This window comes from Psammomys obesus, unplaced genomic scaffold (assembly GCF_907164565.1).
Source record: "Psammomys obesus unplaced genomic scaffold, mPsaObe1.curated_primary_1811, whole genome shotgun sequence".
NCBI lineage: Eukaryota > Metazoa > Chordata > Mammalia > Rodentia > Muridae > Psammomys > Psammomys obesus.
This window is the reverse complement of record NW_026587215.1, coordinates 3,853,388-3,875,149: the sequence shown is the minus strand read 5'-3', so window position 1 is coordinate 3,875,149 and position 21,762 is coordinate 3,853,388. Positions and strand designations below refer to the sequence as shown.

The 21,762-nt window shown below is 45.5% G+C and overlaps 2 protein-coding genes across 3 annotated transcripts in view; one reads left to right on the top strand and one right to left on the bottom strand.

The window, feature by feature from the left end:
- The window catches only part of Aco2 (aconitase 2), a 39,070-nt gene extending 25,674 nt beyond the window's left edge, over window positions 1–13,396 (bottom strand). Inside the window, exons 1-2 of one of the 2 annotated variants that reach the window (XM_055602941.1) lie at window positions 13,313–13,396; window positions 670–806 (exon numbers count right to left, since the gene is read on the bottom strand). In XM_055602941.1, the coding sequence (XP_055458916.1) occupies window positions 670–806; window positions 13,313–13,348 (173 nt within the window). In that variant the 5' untranslated portion in view covers window positions 13,349–13,396. Of the gene's footprint in view, window positions 1–669; window positions 834–13,312 lie in introns of those variants that run through there. The other variant, XM_055602942.1, reaches the window with a different exon arrangement.
- Window positions 13,397–13,906: 510 nt separating this feature from the next.
- Phf5a (PHD finger protein 5A) lies at window positions 13,907–21,762 on the top strand. The gene is made up of 4 exons (XM_055603131.1): window positions 13,907–14,010; window positions 14,580–14,603; window positions 15,127–15,293; window positions 21,145–21,762. The coding sequence occupies exons 1-4, from the start codon at window positions 13,959–13,961 to the stop codon at window positions 21,232–21,234; spliced, it is 333 nt and encodes a 110-aa protein (XP_055459106.1). The 5' UTR covers window positions 13,907–13,958; the 3' UTR covers window positions 21,235–21,762.

Sequence of the window (21,762 nt, the reverse complement as noted above, 5' to 3'; positions counted from 1 at the left end):
GAGGTCAAGGCCAGCCATGTATACATGAGACCCAGCTCCATGGGCAAAAAAAAGGCACTTGCCACCAAGCCTGACAACTTTAGTTCTATCCCTGGGGGCCACAAGGTAGATCAAGAGAAAGATGAATGACTGCCCCAAGTTGACCTCTAACCTCCACATGTGTGTTATGACACACAAGTGCATGAACATACACCATAAATAAAATGTAATTTAAAAAGACTAGAGCCAATGCTGGGGCCACTAAAGTCAGACACAAGTAGGCTGAGTGTGGGCTTCATCCTTCAATGGTAGTTCTCCAGCTGACACTCATGGCGCTCCTGCTTCCAGCTCTCAAGTGCCAGGATTGCAGCATGCACCTTTGTTCCTCGCATTTTTTTTTACTTAGACAGGGTCTCTCTGCAGGGTCTCTCAGCCTTGACTGTCCTGAAGTTGCTTTGTAGAGCAGGCTGTCCTCAAACTCACAGAGATCTGCCTGCCTCCACCTCCCAAGTGCTGAGATTAAAGGCCTGTGCCACTACGCCTGGCTCTGGCCTTCTCTACATTATTCCTTGGATAAGGGACAGAAATTTCAATGCAAAGATTTTCCTCTGCTTCAGTCTTCACTTCCTGAATACTACATCTGCCAGGAGCAGTCCCGATGCCATCACCTCGAGCTCCCCACAGCCTTACCGTTTGCGGACAATGTTAATGTTCTGCTCGAGCAGGTCATAGCGGATGTACTGGTTGGGCTCTAAGTGGCTCATGGCCACCTTGGCCCGATGACACAGGACAGAGGCCACATGGTACTGCCGCACAACCAGGGCCTTCTGCAAAACAGAAGAAAATGGTACCATTAACAGGTTTCTCAAGTGTTTATGTCTGAAAGATGGGACCAAATGGTATAAAAAGGAACCAAGTTTCTGAGCTCTTCTGTGACTGTAGCCTTGGCTCCCTTATCTAATGCATGTAACTTAGCAGCCACCAAACCCATCCCAAAAGGAGGAAATGGGGGGATTCATAGCAGAATCACCAGGCTCAAAGTCAAATTCTACCACTGAAATTACAACAGCTGAAGAAAATGCTAGCCCTAGAGAAGCCAGCAACAGGGCATAATCAGCTCTGTATGCCATCTAGGAACACCATGTGTAAAGTTCAAACAGATGTGAAGCAATGGCCACACTACAGCTGTAACCCTGCCCATACCGTTCCCTCCACACCGTGGAGAAGGGCTTTCTTACTATCTTACAGATGCATCAAAATGTGCTTCCTAGATAGAAGAATGAGTGGAGAAAGCCTGTCCTAATCTGTGGTCATTACCCCATCCTTTCAAAAGGTGTTGTATGATGCCCTTCCCTTTTAACAAGTGGAGCAGTCCCTGACTTTGAATGCAAGGTGGTAAGTGATGCTCTGTAACTTTAATGTAGGCCATTAAAGGGTAACTTCTGTCAGGCTGACTCTGGCTTGGGCTGCTCTGGGAAAAGACAATCGCCATGTTGTTAAGACATATAAGTAGTTGAGGAAGAGCTCCACCCAGAAAGGAACAGAGGCCTTCAGTCAATACCAGCACTGCTTTGTAAATGAAGCCACCTGGCAAGTACAAGCCTTTGCAGCGCTGAGGGCCTCGTGCACGCAAGGCAAGCACTTTACTACATCACTCATCCCGACGGCACCTGCTGAGGTGAGCCCATGCCAAAACCACCCAGACAAGACACCCCAGACTTCCTAGACCACAGGGACTATGAGAGGTAAATGCTGACTGTTGCTTTAAGGCTCTAATTTGACCACTGTTTGTTATGCAGCAATGAGTAAACAATAGTTAGGGTGGAGGATACACTAGTTAATTTTAAATCTCTAGACAACAACATTAACAGAGAAGGTGCCCAAGAAAGACTAAATTAATCTTAGGTATGATTTCTTTCTGTTTTCTTTTTTTTAAGATTCATTCATTCATTCATTCATTGGGTATGCAATGTTCTGTCTGTATGTATACCTGCACACCAGAAGAGGACACCAGCTCTCATTATAGATGGTTGTGAGCCACCATGTGGTTGCTGGGAATTGAACTCAGGACCTCTGGAAGAGCAGCCAGTGCTTTTAACCGCGGAGCTATCTCTCCAGCCCCTTAGGTATGATTTCTATTGCTGTGATAAAACATCATGACCCAAAACAACTTGGGAGGAAAGGGTTTATTTCCAGGTAACGGTTCATTACTGAGGGAAGTCAGGGCAGAAACTCAGGCAGGAACCTGGAGGCAGGAACTGATACAGAAGCCATGGAGAAAGGCTGCTTACTGGCTTGCTCAGCCTGCTTTCTTATGGCATCCAGGACCACCAGCCCAGGGATGGCACCATCCACAGTGAGCAGGGTCTTCCCACATCAGTCACCAAAAAAGGAAATGCTCCCAAAGCTTGCAGGCTCACCCAGTGGGATTATTTCCTTCCTCCTCCTTCTTCTTCTTCTTCTTTTTTTTTTTCTTTTTTCTTGGTTTTTCGAGACAGGCTTTCTCTCTGTAGTGCCTGGCTGGGAGAATTTTCTTAACTGAGGGTCCCCCCTTCCAAAGTGATTCTAGCTTGTGTCAAGCTGACATAAAACTAGCCAGCCCAGAACCAACAAAAAAGATAGTAGAAAAGGAAGATTAATTCTCCTTCTAGGTGTCCTTTCCACAGTCTTCTTGGGGGAGAAGAAAACTGACCCTGATGACCCAGGTCCTTCCTCGGTTTCCTAGAGACTATGAATCCCTGTAAATCTCTGAGGCAGTACTTAGTACAGGTCCTCAGCTGCCATCCTGTGCTCACCTTGTGCTAAGAGGCCACCTCATGGAGCAATATCCATCCTCACTAATGGTCTTCCCAATGCAGAGTTCACATCTACTTGCCCTTCGGCTCAAAATCCAGCCCCAGACTCTGCCTTCCTGCCTACCTGCCTGTGTCTGCCTGCCTCACTAACTAGGTATTAAAGTCCTGCCCCATGACATATCATGAGACACATGGTTCAGTGAACAAAAGTATTTGCTATGCAAATCTTTGACCTAAATTCAATCTCTAGAATCTATAGTGGAAAGAGAGAACTAACTCCCAAAAGTCTGTCTTCTGACCTCCATGTGTCATCTGTGTGCCACATGGCTTTTGTGTGGAGATCATAGGATAGCTTGCAGGAGTCAGATCTAGCACATGGGTCCTGAGGATTGAACTCAGGTTGTTAAGAGTTTAATGGCAGGCTGGAGAGATGGCTCAGTGGTTTAGAGTATTGTCTGCTATTCCAAAGGACCGGGGTTCAATTTCCAGCACCCACATGGCAGCTCACAACTGTCTATAACACCCATTCCAGTGGCTCTGACACCTTTACCCTAATGCACATAAAATAAAGTTAAACAAATTATTAAAAAGTTTAATGTTACCCAATGAACCAACTCACTGGTCCATGAAATAACAACAACAACAATAACAATAATAATAAATCAATCCCAGCACTTGGGAGCTGAAGACAGGATAACTGGGAATTTAAAGACAGCCTGGGCTACATGAAATCCTCTCTCAAATGATGATTAGAAACAAGAAGAAATATGCTGGGGATTGGACACATGACACAGTGGTAGTGTGTACCTAGCTATTCATAAGGCCCTGATTCCATCTTCAGCATCACTACATGAATTAATGTTTAAAATTCTGATTAAGCATATAAGTTCTGGGTAAAGATGAAATCTTTACTGAGTGCATGAGACAAGCGCTGCTAAGTACTCTGCACAATGGCATCCTCTGATCTTCAAAGCCACCTGTGAAGTCACTCCTCCTGTGACCTACCTTCCCACAGGGGACAAGTGACTAAGGCCACATGAGAGCAGGTGGGGGACCCAAACGCAGGCCAACCAATCTACTTGTCTCCTACCGCTCCAGGCACGTTATTCAAAACTCTAAGCCTCCCCTCAAAATGGGTTCAATTTCACAGTATTGAAGACAAGAGGAGCCATGAGCCATCCACATACTCAAACCAAAGTCATGGTCAAGCAAGGCAGCACACATGCCTGTGATCCTACACTTGAAAGGTGGAAACGAGAAGAGTTCAAGGTCATCCTCAGGTACATAGCCAGTTTGAGGCCAGCCTTGGCTACCTAAGTCTGGGCCTCAAAACAAACAAATAATAAAATAAACAAAATCCTTAATCCCAGTGTTGCCCAGCTTTCTCTTTGATAGTTCTATGTATAGCTGTCAACACTGTCCACAACACTGTACTGTGATGTTGGACCTGCTTTAGGACTGTGCTGTCCAATGAGGTAGGCATTAGCATGTGTGGATATAACATGGTTTTGTTTTGGTCCCAGGTGTGGGATGTGGGACTGATTCAGATGGTCCACAGCAACAGACTATTTGCTTCGTGTGGGCTCTGAGAGGAGCTCTTTGCCAGCTGCACATAGTTTAAATCTGAGGACTCTGGAAAGAGAATAAAGTCCAGAGCCCATAGAGTGGAGAGCCAAGAGAGAACCATGCTGCTCCTGGTTGCTGTTGTTGTGAAACAAGAAGTTGGAGATCTTCTGAAACGAGGACTGGACTGGCTCCAAAGACCCGATGACCCTTACCAGGAGGAATCAGCTAAGAAAGAACTATGGCCCCTCTCCCACTAACCCTTTCTCCTACCCAGTGTTGGAGTGTTGAAAGGATTGGGGTGGAGTAGGGAGAAAAAGATAAAAGAAATATAAATAAAAGTTTTAAAAATTAACACCAACAAGCATGTGCTAGTGCAACTGAACAATGGCACTTCTGTTTTTTGTTTTCTTTACATTTAAAATCCATGTGTATGTGTGTGGGCCTGGCATGTGTACTGGAGTCATAGAACAGGCAGGAGTCAGTTCTCTCCTCCTGCCCTGTGGGTTACCAGGATTGCCTCAGTTTGTCAGATGTGTCAGTAGGTGCCTTTACCCAACAAGCAGTCTGCTGTCCCTTTACTATTAATTAAAATTTAAAACACATAGGGAACTGGAGAGTTCCCCGTCCATACCTGCCTCCTGAGGCCAAGTTGTTCTCAGAATAATTGTTCCCAGACCCTGGGCACACCAGGATCTTCTCAGTATGTTCAAACTAAGCAATCCTGTTTCCACTCAAGCTCCCAGCTCTCTGAAGACAGAGTCCTGTTGTCCTGACTAAGGACAGCTTTTAGGTTTTTCAATTGCCCATTTATTGGCTTATCTCCAAGTTTGCTGGCATCTGTTTGTAGCTCCACTAGCTTTATGGCAACAAAACAACCAGTGGACACACTGTATGACATACACACATTACTTCCATACACCCTAACACTGTAACATCTTGACTGATATTTTTCTCACCAACTACTTCCTTCCTTCCTTCTTTTATTCTTTCTTTCCTTCCTTCCTTTCTTTTCTAGACAGTCTCATTATGTAGGCCTGGCTGGCCTCACACTCAGAGAGCCTCTGCTTCCTGGGTGCAGCAACTAAGAGCATGTAGCATCGCTGACCATACCTGTTTGTTTTGGATTTTTGTTATTGTTTTTGAGACAGAGTCTCACTGGGTAGACCTGGCTGGCCTTGTAGACTAGTCTGGCCCTGAACTCACAGAGATCCACCTGCCTCTGTTGCTGAGTGCTGGGATTACAGGCATGCACCACTGCCCCAGGCTTCACTGACTATCTTAAACCATACATATTTACAGATGTGGGTGATCTGCTTGCTTTGAGATTTTCTTTAAATGTATTGTCTGCATATATACATCTGTGTGGGGCACACTCCTGGGGCCCATGTGCAGATCAGAGAACAACTTGCAAGAGTCAGGATTTTTTGGTTATTGGGGGGTTTTTTTGTTTGTTTTTTTGTTTGTTTGTTTTTTTGTTTTGTTTTTTTATCATCTCAGTTCCAGGAATTAAATTTACACAGTCAGGCTTGACAGCAAGTACCTTTAACCACCGAGTCATTTTATTGGTCAAGATTTTTCTTTTCTTTTCCTTTTTTGGTTTTTCAAGAAAGGGTTTCTCGTGTAGCCTTGGCTGTCCTGAATTTGCTTTGTAGATCAGGATGGCCTCGAACTCAAATATAGAGATCCGCCTGCCTCTACCTCCCCATGCATGGGTTGATTTTATTTTAAAGCAGGGTTTTGCAGTATAGCTCAAGCAGCCCTAGCACTGTGTAGCACAGATGCCAAGAAGAAAGGCAACCCTACAATAATATCCCTGTGTTGGGTCAAGGTCAGCAGAACCTCACAGTAACCTTTGCAAAGGTCATAAAGAAGACGCCTGCCAGGAGACAACCCACCGATAAGTAAGGAACGCTGCTTGGGATGCCTGGGTGAGAATTCACAGAGCCCAAATCCTGGTAAATCAGAGCACCTTCAGGTAAAGCAAGCACTCAGGAAGGTGGAGGCAGGAAAATGAAGAGTCAGACTAGAGCTATAGCGTAAGATTATGTCTCAAAACAACACACAACCAGACAAAAGGCTAGACCTGGTAAAGGTGGTATGGTTCTCTCTAAACCTGGACTAAAGTGTGGTTTTTCAAAAGGAACCCAGCACCATAAGGCTGCACCTGCCCATCATGGTGCCTGGCAGGTACAAAGGCAGACTCTTAGCATGCTGTCAAGCCTAGCTCCTACCTCAACCACCTGTTAGCAAGATCCTTCCCCTGAGAAAGCCAAGGAGATGCAGGTGGCTGAGATGTCAGAGACTGGGCTCCTGGGTCAGGCACAGTCATCTGGCTTCTTTAGTGACAGATAAGTTACCAGGTACCTGCAATTGTGCCACTGTGGAAGCCCCAGTACAAGAACCAGGTGCAGAAATGGTATCCTTCTGGATCTGGACCTCTCCCCTAGAATCTCACTGCCTGAGTGGTGAAAATTTGGAGTTCCTGACCTCTTGTGAGCCTTGATTTCCTCTTCTGTAACATAAAGGCAGAACAGCAAAGACTGTGAAGGTCTGAAAGAACAGTTTTAAAATGTAGAGAAAGGCCCAGAATGGTAACACAGAGCTGTTAGTGGTACTGGGAGATGAGGCGAGAACGCCTGGGCCAGCTGCACCCTGTTAGGAGGAAATACGAAAGACGGCTACAAAAATACAGCTGGGGTCAGACCCGTTATTCTTGGCCATGGCCTCAACAGTTCTAAAGCTCACTGCTCTCAGCAACTCACTGCTCAGCTGTTCCTGGCAGGGAAGCCTCAGGAAGAGCTCCTTGTAGGTGGGCAACTGAGGAACACCTGTCAATCAACACTCCTATGGAGTGGAAGCATCTTCCCACAACCCCACTGCAGCCTCTAACAACATTTCGCCACCCCCGGTGATAGGCAATGCTTGGCACCTCTCCTAAGAGTCCGAGGCTAAACAATTCCCTCCTGCCAGCAGGCTAATCAGCTAGCTCAGTTGCTATGTAACCGGCAAGGAAAAAAGTGGTGCCTTCCTTTCCAGAGACAAGGCAAAGTACCGTAAAGACCCATCCCCCCCCAAATCACAGCCTCAGAATGTCTACCAAAGGCAGCAGGGGTTCCTTTAAGAAACAGGCCAATGGATTCACTCAGATATTTTCTTTTGCAGCTGCCTTTGGCAGCAGAGACTGGGGGCATGTCCTGTGCTGCACACAAATCCTGAGCCCTGCTCTGGCCTGCAGATTAGGCAGCAGTTCTCAGCAGCACACTGATCAGGGCATCCTCCAAAGCTCCCTAGGCAGCCTACATGCCCAGCCAAGAACAAAGCTGCCATGTAAGACCCACACCTCCGCCTGGCCCTGGCTGGTATCTGGGGTGAGAGGCAATCACAGCCCCAAGAGACATACACTGACACCAGAGGGGACCAACTGAACCGTGCACCCCATATCCAGCCTACTCTCCAGAGATCTGGTTTCTACTCCCTAACCCCAGGGGAGGGCTCTGGGGAAACAGGTTGGCTAGGTGGTCAAAAGCAAAAGTTCTGTAGTACAATAAATACATTTGCAACCAACATCTGGTTCTGTAGTGTGTTATCTGTGATCTTAGGTGAATTATTTAACCCCTGTGGGCCTCAATTTCATCATTACAAAAACAGGCTGGGAATGCTGACATTTTAGGGTTACTGTGAAGGATGAAAAAAAAAAAAAGCTGGCATTGACAATATGGCGAAGATAAAGGTACTTGCTGCCAAGCCTAGGCTCAGTCTCCAGAACCCACACAACAGGAGAGAACTGACTCATAAGTTGTCCTCCGACGTGCACATGTGCATACCCCAGCCCTCAACACAAAACAAACATGAAAGGAAAGAAGAGAAACTTCACTGTTTAAAAAAAGTCTTCTCTGTCAAGGTCCCACTAGTCCAGGCTAGTCTCAAACTTGCACACATATACAACCCCCCCCCCCACACACACACACACATGGAGAGGAGACCCTCTCCACTACCAGCACTCCCGTCTCAGAGATCCCAGGTCTCCCTGCTCCTCTTTGGCCTCTGACGTTCCATCACCTACACAGCAACTCAGATTCTTCTCCTCAAACATAATTCAGTCATGTTACTCCCCGATTTAAAATTGTCCAGTGCTGTGGCTGGAGAGATGGCTCAGTGGTTAAGAGCATTGGCTGCTTTTCCAGAGGACTTGGGTTCAATCCCAACAGCTCATAACTGTCTCCAGTCCCAGGAGAGCTGATGCCCTCTTTTGGCCTCCATGGGCACTGCATGCATGTGCTGGACAGACAAATACAAACTACACACCCAAGAAAATAAAAATAAAGAACAAAAAATTAAAGCAGGGTGTAGTGGCACAGACCTTTAATCCCAGCACTCAGAAGGCAAAGGCAGGTAGATCTCTGTGAGTTCAGGGACACCTTGGTCCTTGAGCAAGTTCCAGGATGGCCAGGCCTACATAAAGAAACCTTACCTCAAAATAAATAAATAAATAAACAAACAAACAAACAAATAAATAAATAAATAAAGCGAAAATAAAACCATCCAGTGGACTTTTCTTTGGGCGCTCAAATGGGTGTCAACCTGAAGTTCCTTAACAAGTCTTCATGACCTCATTTCCTTCTCAGGCTCTCCCCTCCCTTGACATCAATCACACTGCCTTGTCTTACCCTAAACACAGCAGCTTAAACCTCCACTGGGTACTCTGTACATGTTGGTCCTCTACCTGACATCTCTTCCTCCCAAATACTAAATGGCTATCTTGTTATTACCCAAACCTCAGTTCTGTACTTATCCCAAACCACTCAGAGCTGAAACTGAGACATTTTGAACCCATACCCTTTACCTCTCTATGCTCTTTTGTCTTCATTTTTCTTCTTCTTATCTTTGTTCTATTTGGCTTCATAACAACCAACTTCTTTTGTTTATCTGTTTTTGAGATAGGTCTCTCTATTATATATCTCTGGCTGTCCTGTAACTCACTATGTACACCAGGCTGGCCTCTAACTCATAAAGATTCAGTTCCCCTCTGCTCCACCTCTGACAGTGCTGGGTTTAAGGTATGTGCCACCACCAGGCATAACCAAATTTCTTATTTGTCTCCCCTTTTCCCTCAGTCTCAAGAGTGCTGAGGCTTCAGGCATGTGCCACTGTACCTGGCTTAGCTTCCCTAAGTTTGTTTTCACACTCCCAGAGCCTAGACCAGTGCTAGGCAGCAAGCTTGCAATAAACATCTTAGAAGCAGTTGATTCAGACTAGCAATGCTGGCTCTGCTAGTCCTCAACATAGTATGCTTGATAGTTAAATCTGAGATCTACAGTTGGTCCACTAACAAATTCACAAACCCTTTCTTTTTTATATTTGTATTTATTTTTATTTTATATGCATCGGTGTTTTGTTTACATGTATGTCTGTGTGAGGGTGTCAGATATGAGTTACAGACAGTAACTGCCATGTGGGTGCTGGGAATTGAACTCAGGTCCTCTGGAAAAGCAGTCAGTGGTCTTAACCACTAAGCCATCTCCCCAGCCTAAACAAACTCTTCCAATTTAAAGCATCAGTTGATCTAGGAAAGTATCACAGTAACCTGTTTAATATTCAAAGGGAGAGGTGTGTCTGTGTGTGTAGCTTTTTTGAGACAAGGGTTTCTCTGCAAAACAGCCCTGGCTGTCCTGGAACTTTCTTTGTAGACCAGGCTGGCCTCGAACTCAAGAGATCTGCCTGCTTCTGCCTCCACAGTGCTGCGATTAATGGTGTGCACTACGAGCACCCAGCTTGTTTTGTTTTTAAAACATACAATTCTGTAGAAAACTCCACCACAGATATCAGACTTCTGGGTAGTTAACTACTATTCTAGAACTACGTGCAAGAAGTTGCAAGATTTCCTCAAGGTCACATGAGAACCCAGATCCCAGAGCATCAAGGCAAAGCCACATACTGGAGAAGCACATTTGAAGCACCACCTTCTATTTACCTATAGTCAAATGCACAGAAGTAAATATTAAAACCCAAAACATGAATGTGGCTTAAAAAAAAATCTCAGCCTCTATTTTTTCATTTGGTTTCTAATCTTTCTACCTGGTAGCAAATACTGTAAAAAACAACAGAATGTGTTGAATTTTGTGCTGTTCTTAGATTATGGAGCCAGTGGTGTCTTGGTCCAAGGATGAGTCTTAGTGCCAAAGGGAAACAGTACACTGCCAGTTGCTGCCCTCAGGTTTTGGAATCAGAAATATGCAGATCCAAGTACTGTCATAACCATCAAAAGAGTAGTGATAAAGTCTGATGCGCATTTATCTTAAGGAACACATAGAACTCCTACTGTTGTCAGGGAGGGTTTTAAACACTTTACAACTGTTCCTTGATTAAAACAGATACATTATGGATTCTGAAAGATAAGGAGACAGGTACAGAGAAATGGAGTAACCTGATGAATGCCACAGTCACTTAGCACGAAAGACAGGATTTAAACCAGGTGTTGTAGTGCATGAGTTCACGCTATTCACCTTTCTGCTCTATTTCCTCTCTTTCTTCACCTGAAGTGCTGCTGCTCATAGGTCTGCCTTATCCCAAAGGCATAAACAATTACACAGTAAGGTAAATGCTATTGTTGGTGGCAGCACTGATATCAGCCATTCTGTCATCTTCCATCACATTTGTCCAGTCAAAAGAGGATGAATGAATAGTCAAGCTGAGAAAGACCTCCAAGAGTACATTAGTATATATAGACATTCCACAAGAACAGGGACTGGAGACTAGAGAGATGGCTCAGTGGTTCCCATCACTGTCAGTTCTTCCAGAGGACCCAGATTCAACTCCCAGCACCAACATGATAGCTCACAACCATCTGTAACTCCAGTTCCAGGGGTCTTATTCTCTCTTCTGGCTTCTGTGAACACTGCAATCATGCACACAAGGCACATAAATACACTAAAAAACAAAAACAAAAACCAAATAAAACAGGGATTGTCTTCTTACCAATTTTTCTACCAGCCATGGTACATGTGCCTGTACTCAAAAGTACTCAGGAGGCTGAGGCAGCAAAATTGAAAGTTTAAGGCCAGTACAAGCAACACAGTAAAAACTAGTTTCAGAAACAAAACCAAAACAAGAAAGAAGGAAAGAAAAAGTCAATAATATTGATGAAGTAATCAGCATATGCTGGAGGTTGGTCAGACAGAGCTATTGAGGTGGTAAATATCACTTCTCAAATGCACACAAGCATAAACAAGGCAAATGAGAGATGTTCTCAGAGTACAGAGTTACTAGATATTACCTGAGACAGCCTGGCTATTTGGAGGAACTGGTATACTATATGTTAGCTGAATATATAAGACTTTGATCTTAATGCCGACGTCAGCAGTCAATTTCTTAGATTCTCCACATGTAAAAGAGGTTGAACTACATCACTGTAAACACATTCTAATACCTCATAATTAAGTGCTCAGTAAATTTTTGTGTAATGAAGACCATCCCCAACTGATAGAACTTGAACAGTTACATGCACAAGGTCATGGGATCAGGGCAGGGCATGAACTACAGCCCAGATCTCTTTCTACACAGTTCTACCTTCCAAGATCCAAATGTGACATTATTCCTTTCTTCCAAACTCAAAAGTCATTTAACCTATTAAATAACCTTTACCTGACTCCACTAAATTATGGGACAACAGGGTCAGAACAAAACTAACCGTACTGTTTACAGAATCAAAGGATCTGAAGAGAAGAGATAATTTAGCTGCAAATCACTTACCTTGGCCAAAATCCAACTAATTTGTTCAGAAAAATGATGAGTTTGATTTTACTGTTTGATTTTAAGTAGTGTGATAAATAAAATTTCATGTAATAATGATTCCTGAGAGTACTGTACATAACTTTTTAAATTATTAATTCTGTTCAAAGTTGTGCCACTTGGCCCAAAGCAGGTTCACAAAAATAATAATAAAAGGTTGGCAGATGTCTACAGGTGTTTTATTGCTTTATTTGTATTAACAAAATACACACTTTACAGTAAATTTAATATTATACCTTCCTAAGGCTGTCAAGTTAGCAGTGAAAAGCATCTGACAGTCATAGTCAATTTCCTAGATGTCTCATTACAAAGAGTCAAGGTCAAACTGTTGAGTCTTCTCGTCTTTCCACCTAGTATCCAAAAAGCAACTAACGGTGAATTTAAAATACCAGATTCTATACTCTGACAAATACAATCTGGGGTCTCACACGATCACACCCCGATTCAGAAAGCTTTGTAACATTAGGCTGCCATGAACAAGGAACACAGAAGGCCTGCAGGGCACTGCTCAGGCCATCGCACTTTGGTGACACTATGAAAGTCAGAACTTTCCTATCTATCAAGCAGGGTGAAAAAATTATCTGACATCGATGTCGCCAGATCAAATACATAAATCAAGTACTATTAGCTAACAGTTTTGACGTCCTGTGAAAAGGTGAGAAACTGTTATCGTAACTGTTGACTACGTTAGTCTTCTTACAGCACGACCCCGAGTGCGCTCGAAGGTAGTACCGCTTCCGCTGACTCCAGGCCCGGCAACCACATCTACCTACGGCTAGCCGGTCAATGCTGCTGACAGGAAGGGAGGGCTGCAAGCACCCGGCTTAGGGGAACCCACCACGACCGCGCCCCCCAATCACCTTGTCTTCACCTTGGGCAGGAAAAAAAAAAAACCGCCCAAAGGGCGGCGAAGAATTCGGCCCTCAGAAAATAGGGGGTCCCTCCACCCTCAGACTCGGCTTTCCCGCCCGGCGGGGACGGAGACTGGGAACTAACTGACCGCGCCAGGGACGCCTTGACCTAGGGCATCGCAGTAAAGGACGAGGGCGCTGGGCCCGAGACAGGCATAAGTACGCGAAAAGTCAGGCCCGGTCGAGGCCGGCCCGGCCTGGCCTCGCCTACCGCCGCCGGCAGGGCAGGAGGCCCCCCGGCCCCCGGGAACCCACACCTCGGAGCCCGCTCACCTGCAGCCGGGTCACCAGCAGGCTGTAAGGCGCCATTTTGTGCACTGACAAAGATGAGGTCGCGTGAAAGTGACGCGGCACGTGGCGTATTTAAGCGGTAAGGGGCGGGGGCGTGGCCTCTCACGGGTAAAGGCTGGGGCCCGAGCCACACTCCGCGACGGTGCAGTGGGTGGGGCTTCCGTGACGGGCACCGGGCGTGGAAGGAAGTGCCGGCTTGACGTCACCTCGGCGCTTGGGAGTGGAAGCTGGAGGGAAGTCATGAGTTCAAGGTCATCCTTCACTCCCGAGACTCGGAGAGGAAACCCCAAACCCACACACTTTGCGGCCCTGGCTTCAAAGCCCAGCGCAAAAAAAAAAAAATAACATGTCGAAAAAATCACCCCAAAATAGACTTCAGTGTATGCGTTCAAAACTGGGGGGGAGGGGGGAGACGTTTTTAATAAAAACCTTTGACGCACCTGCTGGGACCCGGCGAAATTTGCGCTTAGGCAACTCTCGCGAGAACTAGCGAGATTTAGTGCACTGGGGCACCAAAACTGATGGACGCATTGACGGCCAATCACGGAGAAGTGGAGGTAGGAACCGCGCAGGTTAAAGGGCGGGCGGAAGTTCCTGGAGCTTCCGGTCGCCTGTTTAGGGGAGAGTTATGGCTAAACACCATCCAGATTTGATTTTCTGCCGCAAGCAGGCTGGAGTTGGTGAGTTGGCGCCCTGCCCCCTTTTGTTTCAGTGGGATGATGTTGGGGACCGGGGACTGGGGGCCTTCACCTCGCCCTCAGGGCTTTGGTTTGAGGCTCCACGTTTCGCGCCTTACGGACCCTGGGTATTCTAGGAGCGCGCACGCGCCGTGGCTGCTGATAGAGAGTGCGGGAGGGCGCGTCTGTGCCAGGAGTGGAGAAGCCGTCCCAGTTCCGGACAGCTTTTTCGGGATGGGGCTTTGGTGTAAAACAAAATTTAGGGCCATAGGCCGAGCGTGGTAGCTCACGACTGTAATCCCAGCACCTGGGAGGCCAAGGCAGGAAAATTGCTGTGATTTCAAGGCCGACCTGAGCTTCCTAAGAACTTCCGATTAGCCCAAGCTACACAGCTGGATTCAGTCTCAAAGCGGGGGTGGGGGACGGGGAAAAGGAGATTATGACAGCTATCCTCAAGGGCTCGCTATAGTCATTGTGGTCTGCCCCATCCTCTATACTCAGCCTGAGATACAACTTCCTTGCTAAATCACAACCTCAGTTTTAACTCTGTTTTACTGTCTTTGATCTTGCAGCTATCGGGAGACTGTGTGAAAAATGTAAGCGGAACATGCTTTCCCATCTCTTGTGTTCTCAATTCTTTGAAGAGCCAATAAGCCATTAATTCCAGAGGAACAGCAAAGAACCTTTGACTAGATATGCCAGGCTGCAACGGACAGTGACTACCTGGATGCAACCAAAGGCTCCCCCACCATCCTCCCGCTTAAGCTGGCACATTTTTAATACTTTATACTTAGGTCTTTTAAAAATGTCTACTTTTGGACAGTAAGAATTATCACGGTCATGTTAACCTTCCCAGCCCAATGTGTGTACAAGAAGGCATGCAGTTTGACTGTGGCTACATGGACTTAAAAACTCCCAGATAATATTTCAGACTCTTCCCTTATATTAATTAACAGTTAGATACGTTGAAGGAAGGTGGATATAGGGTAAGGCTTATGCTGTCAAAATAGAGGAAGGTCCTATTGTCACTGTTAAAAGGAGACTAGTTATTTCCCCATAGAGCAGAGGAAAGAGCTTTAGTAATTAGAGTGACGATATTCTGCTCTCCTCTCTTTGCAGGTGATGGCAAATGCGTTATCTGTGATTCCTACGTGCGTCCCTGCACCCTGGTTCGCATATGTGATGAGTGTAACTATGGATCATACCAGGGTCGCTGTGTGATCTGTGGAGGTCCCGGAGTCTCCGATGCCTACTATTGTAAAGAGTGCACCATTCAGGAGAAGGATGTGAGTAGAGACCGCTTCCTACCTGGCCTTTCCCACTTTTACTTCAGACCGTTTTGCCATCCGTGGCCATCTCTTCTATGGAGCTTGCGATAGTCATCTAGCTATCTAGTCATCAAGCCTGTGAGCCGAACTAGGTCTGGTGTACCAAAGAGCAGTGTCGAGGGCAGAATAGGAGAGAAGCAAGTCTTCATCAGTATCAGCAGTTTGTGCTGCATCCCTGGAATCCCAGCATGGGGAGACAGAAGCAGGAGAATGAATGCGAGTTCAAGAGAATCCTAGTCTACATAGAGAGGTGTAGGCCAGCCGGGGTGACAAAGTAGAACCATGTCTCAATATGAAAGAGGAAAAGAGAGAGCCTTTTCTATGTTCACTTGATGTCTCCTGTGCATGTGTACATCGGCATATGTGTAAATATCGGGACGACCTGTGGAAGCTAGTTCTCCCTTTATGCTCTAGTCTTGGGGGTCAATCTCAAATTGTTAGGCTTGGCAAGTGTTTTTACCTGCTGTCTTAGTTAGGTTTCTGCTGTTAAAATGATACACCATGATCAAAAGCAGCTTGGCAAGGAAAGGATTTCTTTCTCCTATAGCTCCAGGTAATAGTCTGTCACTGAGGGAAGTCAAAGCAGGAACTTGGAGGCAGGAAAATAAAAAGAAAAAAAAAAATGGAGGCTCACTGCTTACTGGCTTGCTTCCCTACGGTTTGCCTAGCCTGCTTTCTTACAGCACCCAGTACCACCAGCCCACAAATAGCCCTGCCCACAATGGCTGGGCTTTCCCTTGTTTGTCAATCGAGAACATCTCCTGCTGGTCAATGCAGTGGGATTTCTCAGTTGAGGTTCCCTCTTTAAAAATGACCCTAGCTTGTGGCAGGTTGACATAGAGGTGGCCGGCGTCCCCGCCTAATCATCTTGCCAGCTCATCCTATGCTTGTGAATTAAGGAGACAGTAAGTAGTTCTCTTTGTCTGTGTCTGTCTTCCTCTCTTTCTCTGTAGGTATAAGTGTCAGTGTGTATCCCATACTAGCCTGGACCTGAAGATCCTCCTGCCTCAGTTTACTGAATGCAGAGATTACATACTTGTACCAGCACACCCAGCTCAGTAATTCCCTTTGGACAAGGCAGTGAGGGAAGATGGGCAGCTGCTGACATAGTCTTGTTCTGTGGCCTAGGCTGGTCTGGTACTCATTATTTGGTCAAGGGTGGCCCCACACTCAGCCGCCCAGGTACTAGGATTACTTGCCCAACTCAGTTCTCTTGAATCTACTGTGATAAAGGACAGAGTGGGTGGATCTGGTGGCAAAATTGAATGGGGGACTGTTACAGTTGATACCAGCTTTTAAGTAGAAAGAATGATGTTGTGTAATGAGTTGGTTCCTAGTCCTCCTTATATTTTTGTTGACAGTGTGTAGTGCAGAGAGGAAATGTATAAGTAGCCTTCAGTTCCCTGAGCAAGGCTCAGTGAGGAGGCTTGTAGATCAGGCTACAGGCAAGTTTAACCCTGTTCTTCGCATAGTACTAGCAATAAGGCATTGTTTCTCTTGTAACAAAATAAAAGGACGTAGGATACAGTCTCGATGGACTAATGAGGATGTTGGAGTAACTAATCAAGAATAAAGCAACAGGAGCTGGAGAGGTGGCTCAGCAGTTGACTGCTCTTCCAGAGGACCCAGGTTCAATTCCCAGCAACCACATGGTGGCTAACAACTGTCTGTAACTCCAAGATCTGACACCCTCACACAGACATACCTGCAGGCAAAATACCAATGCACAGAAAATAAAAATAAATTCTTATTAAAAAGAATAGCCGGGGCTGGAGAGGTGGCTCAGCAGTTAAGAGCACTGACTGCCCTTCCAGAGGACCCAGGTTCCGTTCCCAGCAACCAGATGGTGGCGCACTACGGTGATCTATAGTGAGATCTGGTGCACTGATCTGGCCTGCTGGCATATATCCAGGCAGAAAACTGTATAAAGATCTGGTGCAGGCAGAATGTATAAATAAATAATAAATCTTTAAAAAAGAAAAAAAAATAGCTGGGCTTGGTGTTGCACGCCTTTAATCCTAGCACTCAGGGAGGCAGAGGCAGCTGGATCTCTGTGAGTTCAAAGCCTATCTGGTCTACAAAGCAAGTCCAGGACAGCCAAGCTATACAAAGAAACCCTGTCTCAAAAAGTGAAAAAAAGAGGAGAGAATAAAGCAACTATGCATGTCGCCTCATCCCTTTTCTCTTAGCACTTGGGAGGCAGATGCTAGCTGATCTCTGTGAGTTCTAGGATAGCTAGGGCGGTATTATACAAAGAACGCTGTCTCAGAAAGACAAATAATAATAATGAAATAATAAGGCAGAGTGTATGTAGCATTTCATAGTCCCATGAACAAGGTGTAGGTAGTTTGTAGATATAATCTCTCCCTTTTTCCTCACACTGTGTAAATAGAGGTTATTATCATCCTTTTTATAATCTGCCCAGGGCTAGCTAACTAATTCTCGTGGCAACATTATACCATGTTGTTCTTTCCTAAGTCCTTGGTGTGTGCTCATGTTGAAGAGAATCAGCCTACTACCTCAGCACTCTACATTTGGATGCTGCTCGCTACCAGTACCAGAGGCCAGTCAAGACTTTGGGGAAAGCGGGAGAGTTTGCCCTGTATGGTACAGAAAATAATAAGTGATAGCTGCACTTTCAGTTTTGAATGACATTATAAAAGCATATAATAAGCAGCTGGGTGTGGTGGCTCAGGCCTTTACCCAGCACTCTGAGAGGCAGAGAGAGGCAGGTGGGTCTCTGAGTTCAAGGCCAGCCTGGTCTACAAAGACAGTCCAGAACAGCCAAGGCTACACAGAGAATAAAGAGTGAGTAGCAGATAGCAAAACATTATTAAAGCCGTTGTCTGCCATATCCAGCAGACATAATTGGAGTAGCCTGGTTGAAAGACCAACCAGGGGCTAAGAGACATGGCTCAGTGGCTAAGAGCAGTGACTACTATTCTAAGAAGACCTGGGTTCAGTTCCCGGCACCCACACGGGAGCTCACAACTCTCTAACTCCTGTTCCAGGGGATTGACACCCTCACATAGACATGCATGCAGTTAAAACACCAATGTACGTAAACATTCTTTTAAAAATAGAACAGACCAAGGCAACATCATCACATAAACAGTGTCCAGCAGAAGTTGCCGGAGGAAGCCACATTTAGGTTTTTACTATGGTTCCCAATTGGGAGCTTTTTCTCTATGGATGAGCTTCAGGCTTCTCTTGCTCCCTACAAGCATTTTATACCACGGGATAAACAAGTGATGTCTTTTGGAAATGGTTTGCCTTCTGGATGTTCTCAAGGCTGCAGTGCTTTGTTTATTTTTGTTCCATTTCTTTGTTACATCTGTTTGTCTGTGTGTGGGCATTGGTGTCAAGAGGACAACTTGCCCGGTTTTCCCTTAGTGGCAAGTGCTTTGGCCCACTAAGCCATCTTGCCAATTCAAAGATAGCAGTAAGCTCGTATCTGCTTTCTGGTTTTCCATATCCCTATTAGCCAGAGGGGCAGCCTGACCCAGGATTGCGGTTCAGAGCAGCCAAAAAGCATTGTTTACTCTGTGCAATCCACTGTTGTTTGGGAAAAAGAGAAAGTTGTCGTTAAGTATGAAATCATACAGTTGGTGGTTTGAACACCCTTCTCCCCTAAACTGCCTCCATTTCCTTTGACGACTAGAACTAGATTGATCATATTCTGTCTTCTACAGCTGTGGATCTGCTCCTCTACCTCTCCTTTTCCCAGGTCTTGGAAACAGGGCCTAATTTTGTAGTACAAGGGTGATACTCGTTTTTAGTGCTACCCCTATAAAGTGTTCCCGGGAGACCCCTCTCCACCCTGAACATGTGGTTCTTAGGATTTGGGGCGGACTTAGGGTGATAGAAAGAAAAGGTACGTGCAGTTCTTAATCTGAAGGGTCCGTGGAGACACTTTACTGAGCACTCTCATTTATGACTAGAGTCTATATCTGGCTCAAGCTTAGAACCAGAGAATGCTCACTAATTGTAATTGCCATCTGACTTGTCTACATTCAACGTGTGATCTGATACCTTTGGATCCCTATCCCTCATTCTGCCCCTGAGAATTATTTCAGACGTCACTTCACCCACTTCACATTATACAGGAACATTCTGAGGATATTTGAGCTCAAGCTCACAGTTACTCGGCACTAGCTTCCAAGGAACAAAGCAGTACCGTGACATGATCCAGCCTCTCATCCTTACAGACAGATGGTCATGTCCAAGAAGTGCCTAGGCTTTTTCCTGTGCAGAAATCTTCCTACAGCAGAAGCCACACACCCCCTATTGTTCTCTCCTTCTGCGGCTTTTATAATTTATAAGGTAGCTAATTAGATCTGTAAGCTAAGCTGGGTGTCCTCATTTGTAGTTTTTCAAAACCTCAAAAATAATCAGCAATCAGGAGCTGTGTGTGGAGTGCATGCGTATAGTTCCAGCAATTGGTATGCTGAGAGGGAGAATTGCCAGTTTAAAACTAGTCTGGGGCCAGGCTTTGGTGGTATATGCCTTTAGTTCCAGCGTGCAGGAGGCAGAGTCAGATGGATCTCAGAGTTCAAGGTCAGCCTTTTCTACAGATTGTTCCAAGACAGCCAGGGCTACACAGATCAACTGAAAAATAAAATAAATAAAACCAGTCCAGGATACCCTATCTCACAAAACAGAAAGCCTGCCAGGAGTCACTGGTGTCACCAAACCTTGATACTCGAGGACTAATTTGTGCGTTTTCATGCTGTGACAGCAAGCAAATCTCCTTGACCCTGCTCCCGACCAGAGAATAGGAAAAATAATTACCAGCCTGCTTTACAGAGAGCGCTCCAGGACAATCAAGGCTACTCATAGAAACCTTGTATCAAAAAACAATAATTAACGTTTGTGCAGTTTTGAAACTATTTCTATTTATTTGGGGTATTTGGTTGAACCTGGTATTTTGCGCAACCCAGCCTGGGTTCTCTGGAATAGTGACCAATTCTCTAAGCCAATCCACAGCACCCAAATGTTTCTAATGAGAAATTAAGTACTAGGAATAAGATGATGTTGCCAAGAATGAAATTCAAGTTGCAGATTATTGTGGTGTTGGAGACAGAAGGCAGTGTGAGTTGTGCAGATGGGCATGCTTGGTCTGTGCACTTCCTCTGACCACCTCAACATCATTTCTCAAGCTGAGAAACATTTCTTTCTTTTGTTGTCTTGCTATTTCTACCATTCTCACTGGTTTTTTTATTTAGAATAACTGAAAAGATAAATAATTAACCCAAAACCTATAAAATGGTCTTTGAGAGGCGGACAAGATGACCCAGTGAGTACAGGCCTTTACTAAACCTGACAGCCAGTTCAGTCCTTACAGCCCATGTGTCCTTGAAAGCTGTGTGTACACACATACTAAATAAATGTAAACAAACACTCAGGGAGGCAGAGGCAGGTGGGTCTTTGAGTTTGAGGCCAGCCTGGTCTACAAAGTGAGTCCAGGACAGCCAGGGCTACACAGAGAAACCCTGTGGGGGCGGGCTGTCTTTGAAAACTCATAAAAGGTAAGGAAGAGACAGTACCAATTGATCTAGGGGAGGCTTCCTCAGTTAAGTAAATGGAGGTGTTTGGACACATTTATGGGGGGGGGGGGGGGGACGCTGATTGGGTCTTTTGTTGTTTTTTTGTGGAGGGAGGTGCCGGGCATTAAACGCAAGTCCTCAAGCAGCCTTCTGCAGAGCTCTTGGGTACTAAGGTGAAGAGTTAAGACTTTTTCTACTCCTGAGCCAGATTTTATCTTAAATCACTTGAGGTTTCAAGGACTTAACTCTATTCTGTTTTTCAGAGAGATGGTTGCCCAAAGATTGTCAACTTGGGGAGCTCTAAGACAGACCTCTTCTATGAACGCAAAAAATATGGCTTCAAGAAGAGGTGATGGGTGGTGGCATCTTCTTCTCCCATCAAGTTGCTGCAGCTGCCAGAAAAGACGCCTACTACCACCAGCAGAAAAGGAGCGGAGCCCAGAGTGTCACCAGAACAGCCTGCTAGCGCTAGTGTCCTGGCCCCCTGCCACCCTTTCTTTCCCACACTGTGCTGGTGGGGATGGAAGAGGGTTCTTCATAGAACATTCTAGCAGACTGGAAGAAAATTTGCTAGGTTAGTTCATAGTTTTTTGTTTTGTTTTTTTGAGGGGTTTTTTGTTGTTGGAAAAGCAATGCTCTGCTCTCTACATTGATTCTTTCCACACTAAACGCTTTCAAACAAGTCTATGGCCTTGACGATGAAGCCGCGCGTCAAAAGCATGGTCTTGCAGCAGCTATGATGCTTCCACGATCCTCAGTGTGGCCAGGAGCCATCAGAACAGTAATGTGATGTGACACTTCCCAAGTGGCACTAATTTCATGCTATTTTGCTTATACATTGGAAGTTTCTGTTGTAATAAAGTTGTGCGTATTTTCTGGTA

Bases quoted from the DNA above. Each gene is read 5' to 3' on its own strand.
- Phf5a (XM_055603131.1), top strand. From the start codon at position 13,959: ATGGCTAAACACCATCCAGATTTGATTTTCTGCCGCAAGCAGGCTGGA. The intron at 14,011-14,579 runs GTGAGTTGGCGC...TTGATCTTGCAG, and splicing joins CCGCAAGCAGGCTGGAGTTG to CTATCGGGAGACTGTGTGAA. The intron at 14,604-15,126 runs GTAAGCGGAACA...CTCTCTTTGCAG, and splicing joins CGGGAGACTGTGTGAAAAAT to GTGATGGCAAATGCGTTATC.